Source organism: Barbus barbus (genome assembly GCF_936440315.1).
Source record: "Barbus barbus genome assembly, chromosome: 5".
Lineage (NCBI taxonomy): Eukaryota > Metazoa > Chordata > Actinopteri > Cypriniformes > Cyprinidae > Barbus > Barbus barbus.
The window spans coordinates 21,109,988-21,117,589 of NC_136733.1; the positions used below are offsets into that span (position 1 = coordinate 21,109,988).

The window sequence follows — 7,602 nt, forward strand, 5'->3', positions numbered from 1 at the left end:
ATCTGTGGTTTTCTGTTCATAGAGGTTTTTACAGTATTTCAAAACTATTCTTGAAGGGCATGAAATTTTGTGTCAACATACAGGTCAGCCCAACAAAAATGAAACAAACCTATGTGTTTTCGTTGGCCTTGCTTAGCAAAGAGAAATATGCATCATGTAAAAGCACATCCCAAATACCCGCCATTAGAACAGCTCATTAATAGCACGAAGAACATAGAATTTTCTGAGAGCGAGACAGTGTTGCCTATTTCCTTTTTAATAGTATAGTCACCATCACACAACTTCACGCGACCCTTCTGCACAGGCATATCATGGATTGAGCAAAAATGAAAGGCAACATCCAATAAAAAAGAAATAGCGAAAATATCAAGACGAAACAAACAAAATGTATTTGAAAATGATATATTAAAAGTGCTTTTGATTTTTCATGTCTTTTATCTCTGACTGATGATTGACTCAACACACACACTCGCACACACACATACGACCAAGAAAAAGTTTCACCGGTGTCCTCTCCTTAAAATGTCCATGAGGTCAGATTTGCCGAAGTTGCATGTCCATAGCATCAAGTGGGGGAAGGTTCAACCATCAGTGAAATTGTCATTGCGATTAGACTGTGACTTATTTGTCTAATGTTTTTCTTTATTTTTAAATTCTCACTTCAATTTTAATTCTTGGAGAACATATCTTCAACAACATATATCGCACTCATTATAAGAAGCAAAAGGTTATATCAAAAATCATTAGTATAGAATCACAGAAAAAACTGGTTTAGAACCAGAAAAAATACAAAACAGAGATACATAGACACAGGACATTTCTTATAATTGCTTGGAAATTTCTCGCTCATTTACTGCGCATATGATGTTCTTCATTTTATTTGTACGTATCTTGTTCTTTACAAAAAAAGAAAATCAAAATAAAGACTAGTATTTTACAAAATGGAGAGTGTTCTTGATGACGGCGATGGATTTACACGGGAGTACGTCCAGTTCTTTAATCTTTTTACATTACATATTCCATTTCGGTCCCAGAAGACAAAAAAGAGTGTCTTCCTAAGTGGTCAGAAATTAGGTCCTATATATATAGTCTTCTTGAAAGGGCTTGCAGAATTTTGGTCCTTTAGTCTTTTTGTTTCACTCGCTCATTCGGATCATTGAATGGACATGTAGGGCCAGTTGAAGCTGCTCCCGGATAATAACATATCCCTGATGAGGGTTTCAATGGGAGTTTTACCTACCAAGCGAACGAAGAACAGCTGTTCAATTACAGACGAAGAGACAGTGCGGAGAGAAGGCAGTCGCAGTAAAAGCTTGCCAAAGCGACTGGGCTGGTTCGGGTACTGGCTCCTCACGTACTCCTCCAGGGCGCACTGAGACTTCTCCTGCAGGCTCTCGATGTGTGCAGCATCTGACAGGCCGCAAGCGTCTGAGTAGACAAAACACAGCACAGAAAAGAGGCCCAGGTTATCATTCAGCATCAGCATTACGTGTTGTTGACAAAGTGAGATGAACAAACACGAGCCCAACATCATGCATCACGCAGCGTATGAGGCTGCCTGCAATATAAATAAACAATACGTCTGTGCAATCCCTCAAGAGTAACAGAACGTACTCCTTGCGTTGTAGGAGACACACCGCATGCACGCTCACAAATCAGACTAAACAAAGAGTATGCGGGGACAAGGGTGCATAGCAAGCTCGTCTGAAGAGGATGGAGAAGGCACTCGTGCCTTGTGTCAAATATGGTAATATCCAGCTTCATATCTGACAGAGAATTGGGCATGGTAATAACCAAATTATGACCTAATTGCTCTCCAGATGCTACCAAGTCATTTCTCGCCCGATTCCCTGTACCAGCAGTTGCCTCTGCTGTGAGTCTGAACGAGAAGGCAAGGCCGCTGGAAGCAATCGCATTTATTACGGTGGACTTGCTTGAGGACACAATCGCCTAAATTTCAAAGAAAAACATGTATTTTACAAGAAACTATTCTACTTAAGTGCATGTCAATTAATGCCATTACTTCAAAACATGTTTGCAAATACCACATGAACGCCAATGCAGTAAACATATAGGCTAGCTCAACCATTGGAACTGCCAGCCTCAGTTCAGCTAAACGTCCTCTCTCATGAACGTCAGGCCAATATGCTATCAGTATTCTAATATGGCAGCTGTGTTGAAGATATTTCAAATAAGAGTTTACGTTTTCTCCGGTTTAAGTCTTAAAGTGTTAGGGCGTGGTGTACAGCATGCCTCGAGACTAATCTTTAATTGCACAGGACTAGAACACCCTGCGGTCAAATACAATAACCTTCTGAACTTCTGAACTGTGCTAAGTCCTTGCTACCTAAAATCTCTCAGTAATGTGACCTCATGGGCCATTTTCCGCTGCTGCCAGCATGTGCAGAAAGAACTGCTATAAAAAAGAGAGAATTCAGCAAAACACAGTGTAATGTGTTTCGTATGTGTAAGAATGTTTTTGTTAGTTTACTTAACTATTTACACTTAATCAGAAAGAACCCGAGAAGAGACAAGCCCAATGGGCGCATTATTAATTATTAATCCATCACGTGAAACATATAGACCATATGTCCAAAACTTTACGCAGCACTTCGGACTGGCAGCGAATCAAAAGATATAGTTATTATTGAAACACACTGCGGATTTTACGGATTAGGAAATCCTTTCATCAAGTTGTTCTGATTCGCTACCCATTCCATATCCTAAATATATGAGTGCTATGTAAGCTATTCATTGTTAAGAATGGCAAGGATGGTAGCCTACCGTGTGAGACTGACGTCATTGAGAAACAAATACAATGTTACATTTCGGTGGTATAGATTAGATGTTCAGAACATTAATTATGTTTTACCATTAAAGATTTGGCATGCCATACACATTCAACAGTAACGCATATTTCTGAAAATTAAGGCAATACACAAGGTGGCCAACCGACCGTGGCCTACTTTAACTTGAACGCCTCTATTAATTTCACCTTAAGGCAAAAAGTAAAATAAAATAAATAAAAATAAAAAAGATGGCTACACCACGCAACACGACCATTAAGCTTATAGATGTTTTCCTAATTCTAAAAAAAAACAGAAAACATACATACATATATATATATATATATATATATATATATATATATATATATATATATATATATATATATATATATATATATATATATATGTGTGTGTGTGTAAAAAATATATATATGTATGTATATATATATGTGTGTGTGTGTGTGTTTGGCTTGCATCTTTGCCCTAAACTCAAGAGACGTTTGAAGGGATAGTGGTATTGGATACTTAATTTTGTCAAAACGTAGGTATATAATCCCAATTGCTAAAAAATATAGTTAATGTTAATATTAATTATACAATTAATTAACATAATGGCCTACGAATATCCAATCATAATTAAGGCAAAATACATAAGTAGTGTAAAACTATTTAAAAACAACAGTCCGCTTAAACCTTATTAACAGCGTTACATTTTTTTAATCGTCTGTTGCCCAGAGAAATACTAATATTATAAACATTAGTTATAATGCTATAGAAGTGTGAGGGTAATTTGGTGGAGATCAATATTCTGTTAAAATTGTTATAGCTTAGCTCATTTTTAACTATTTGGCAAAATAACCACTCTAACCACAGACACCAGTCTAATGAATATATCTGCGCATTCATATAAAATATCCTTTAAAAATATCACCCGAGCTTAAAATCAATTATTAATAATAGAGGCCTCAGTAGTCAGCTTTTCTCAACAGAGAGGGCCCCAGATGTATATTTGTGTATGTACACTGTGGCCTCATGTACAGTTGTGAACCAAAGTGGTTGAGCAGATATAGGAAAGATATTCTGAGATATGTACTTGAGTTTACAAATATTGCCTTAAATATTTTACATAACGTAAAATTAATGTGAAATGCATATTCAAGCTGATATATTGAATTTTATGCTTTGTATATTTGTCAACCTCCACAAATAGGCTATCGCAAAATATACTTTAGATATAATAGCATCCGTGTTAAGCACAATAATATGCAACATTTTGCATTACATTAAATCTTTAAATAGTTGTGAATGGCTTTGAATCGATCACATTTTAATTACCACTTCATAACTTGTGCGCTAAAGAGATTTTACAGTACAAAGTCAGCTCGAGACCTACTAGTGAACTATAGCGTCGATGCCGAAGCTTATCCACCCCGTATTGCATTGCCCCCTTATGTCTGTGAGTAGGCCTCGTCTCACACACTCACCTGATGTGAAGAGCACTATTGCCTTAATGCAGCTGTATTCTGCAGAATCGACGTGCAGTGCTTTGAGCTTCTCGACCTGCTCCTGGAAGATACGAATGTGATCCATGAAGGCCACGACGCGGTCCGCCGACATAGGCGAGGCGTGCAGGCCGGCGGCGGCGAGCAGTGGAGCCACATGTAGGGGCATGGAGCATTGAGCCGCGTTTAGCACAAATAACTCGCTCCATGTCAGTCTGAGCAGGGACACCTGGTCGGTGATCTGCAGGTCGGGAAAGAAAGGGATGTTCCTCGCCCATTCCACAGCACTGAAGAGCAGGCGAGCTGCAAGCTCACAGATGTTCTCGATCCCCATAATATTATTGGGCTGCATGCACTGGCTGCCATAGCGAGAAGTAGGATAAGGCTCGGCCCGAAGTAGTAAAGAGATGTATCCGGAGAGATAGCAATGACCGTTCAGAGGATCCCCGTTCGTTAGCGAGTACTGGCCCGGGTTCGGTTGGGTTGGAGGCATTCTGCCTCGCTGAACCGCTGACAAAAACAAAGAAAGGGAGAGGAAATGTACATCCAGAACTGAGAAACATACTTTATGTGGAAGCTTTAGTTCGAGTGTATGATTACTCTAGACTACTGTTTACATCTACGACAATTCAACTAAATAAGAAACTGTTTAAGGATTGCGTTTCGAAGAAAAATCATTTCACATGGTCTCTGAAGCCCCACTAACCTCATCGGTTATTAGGTGGTAATGTTTACCTTTGTTTATGGACGTCAACAGCTAATATGAAGATATATACAAACATTCTCTAGCTCGTTCTCTCTCGCTTTCATGTCTTTACACACACACGCATACACTCATATTTTTATTCTATTTTTATTTTAGTTTTTGGATGTGCATGTAGTAAACATTATAGTGGACGAGGACCGGGCTTAAATCTCTACTAGCTATTCATTAGAACTAGTTCAAAGCCACCGGGCTCTTTCTTGTTACAAATGCTACACTCTAATATTATTTTGACATATGCGTGTAATTTATCCCTAAATATCAGGATCGTAACTCTGGAACAGAAAAAAAAAATGTTATCAACAATCGAGCACGAAGACTGTTTTTATTATTGATTTCAAACAGAAAATCATATATATAAGCATATTCTTACGTTGAACTAATTATTATTTTAAAACAATATAGGGAGTATAAATATCAGTTTTGTCCTAGTCAGTAATTAAGAGTAGACTGTAAGTTGCAAAGGCCATTGTTCGTATACAGCTTAGGCTGTGTGGGGACAGACAGGCCTCTAAACGTTTACTCTAGGCTACGAGGTAAAAACAGATCCACACATCTTACTTTCCACAGCATATTATTTCTTTTAGCTATTACAATATACGGTCAGTGAGTGTAGAAGGCTTTTCGGCAGTCTTGTGCAGTCTTCCAGCACGCAAGCGCGCGCATAGGCTACACACACACACACACACACACACACACTTCATCTCTCTCTTTCTCTCTCTTACACACATACAGTGTTCATGGGTGACTTTAATATCTCATGTAATTGGCTGAGTTGAAATGGGTGCATATGATGCTTGCCTGTCTATGCAACCAAAATTACTTTTTTTTAAGATGCATGCTGATCCTGCCTATGGTTACGGATTTACTACTGCTTGTACGCGCCCTCTGACACTCTTTAGCAAGCAATCAAAGCTAAATTTATTTCGCGTTTGTATGTGTATAGTGCGAGCTTTATGTAACATGTCTCTGAACAATAAACCTATGTGTAGCAAGAGTGTGTCGTGTTCAGAAAAATATATTCACCTTCCCGCCGCATGCCCACTTTTAAACACTTCTTCAGCCGACAATATTGGCACTGATTACGATGGTGCTGGTCAATAGGACAGTTCCTGTTGGCACGACATGTATACGTTAAGTTCCTTCGGACACTCCTCTTGAAGAAACTTTTGCATCCTTCGCAGGTGAATTGACCATAGTGCTTGCCGCTCGATTTGTCCCCGCAAACAACACATTCTATATGCTGCTGACTCTGTCCAGAATTCTGGCTGCCCTTGTCGCCAGCCGTCCCTGGTGTGGACGGGGGTCCTGGCTGACTTGGGGTCTGCGGAGTGTGTGGTGCCGCTGACGCCGCCTGCTGTTGCTCCCTCGCCGGCTGAGCTGCTGGATTGGGGCCGCTCGGAGGTCCTCCGGCCACGTCTTCCTGCGGATCTCGCCAGACGCTAACTACCATTGCCATATCTCGGGCCCGAAAAGTGCTTTCAAGCGAACTGGTCGCTCGGATATCGGAGCAGGGAAAAGGGAAGTCTTGGACGAACGGCAGCGCGAATTCAAATCGGAGCACGCAATCTCAGAGGAAAAAAAAAGTAGAAGCAGAAAATGATCAATACATTCAAAATACCGGAGTCGATAGAAAGGCACCCGATCAGGATATGCAATTGTCGGGAGGCCAGTTCCAATGTAAATTGCAGTCAGCCATTCGGGAACTCAATCGTGTAGAGAGAAAGCGATCCCAGACGTAATAAAAAAATCGGCTTTCTTAAAAAAATACCGCAATAAAAAATCTTCACGTTGAAGCAAAAATAATAGCTTTCTGGTGGACCGGAGATCCAAAGTGCTGTGCAAAATAAATTCCCCTCTTTTTTCTTCCTTGCTCCTCTCTCCGTCTTCGCGGTTGGAGAGGAGGAAACACTGAAGAACGGATTTCTCTATCTATGTTCATGAATAAAGCTCATCTGGTCCAGCAAAAGAAGAAGAAGGAAAAAAAAAAAAAAAAACGTCGCACGAATGCCTATGTAGTTTCACCTCTCCAGTAGGAACAGAGCAAGGATAAAAAAAACCCCAACTAATGGAATATGTAAGAAGCAGAGACCCAAAAAAGAATGCGTTTTGACGGGAGTACCAGCGGAGCAATGTTTCCGAAACGGAGATCTGCGCGAATGTCTGTATATAGTGAACTTTGACACTACTATTGAAACTGACACGTTTCTATGGAGATCGCTGCGCCTTATATGGTGCTCGTGTCAAGGAGCCAAGAGAGGGGCTGCTGGCAACTGATAATCAAAGGCGACTGACTGGTCAGAACCCTGCATCGAGGGGGGAGAGAGAAAATGGGAGGCTAAGGTTAGCCAAGCCTCCTTCACTCCATTGGTTAGAGTCCTCGCTCCTCGCTACCTACGACTGAGGGCTCTGACAAGCACAATTTACATTGCGCTCGCCCCTGCGCTGCTATTTACTTTGAAACCCGATTAGAATGGACCGTCTATTGTCACAAAAAAGAGGAAGAAACCCCAGAAAGAAGCGGAGGAAAACGAGATGAAAGCAATGA

At 40.4% G+C, this 7,602-nt stretch overlaps 1 protein-coding gene across 1 annotated transcript; it reads right to left on the minus strand.

The window, feature by feature from the left end:
- Nucleotides 1-235: 235 nt before the first annotated feature.
- Nucleotides 236-7,346, minus strand: LOC306870437 (nuclear receptor subfamily 2 group F member 1-A-like). The gene is made up of 3 exons (XM_079417711.1): nucleotides 6,081-7,346; nucleotides 4,274-4,801; nucleotides 236-1,428 (listed from the first exon to the last, which is right to left on the minus strand). Exons 1-3 carry the CDS (start codon nucleotides 6,511-6,513, stop codon nucleotides 1,154-1,156), a joined length of 1,236 nt encoding a protein of 411 aa, XP_079273837.1. The 5' UTR covers nucleotides 6,514-7,346; the 3' UTR covers nucleotides 236-1,153.
- Between the last annotated feature and the right edge of the window lie 256 nt (nucleotides 7,347-7,602).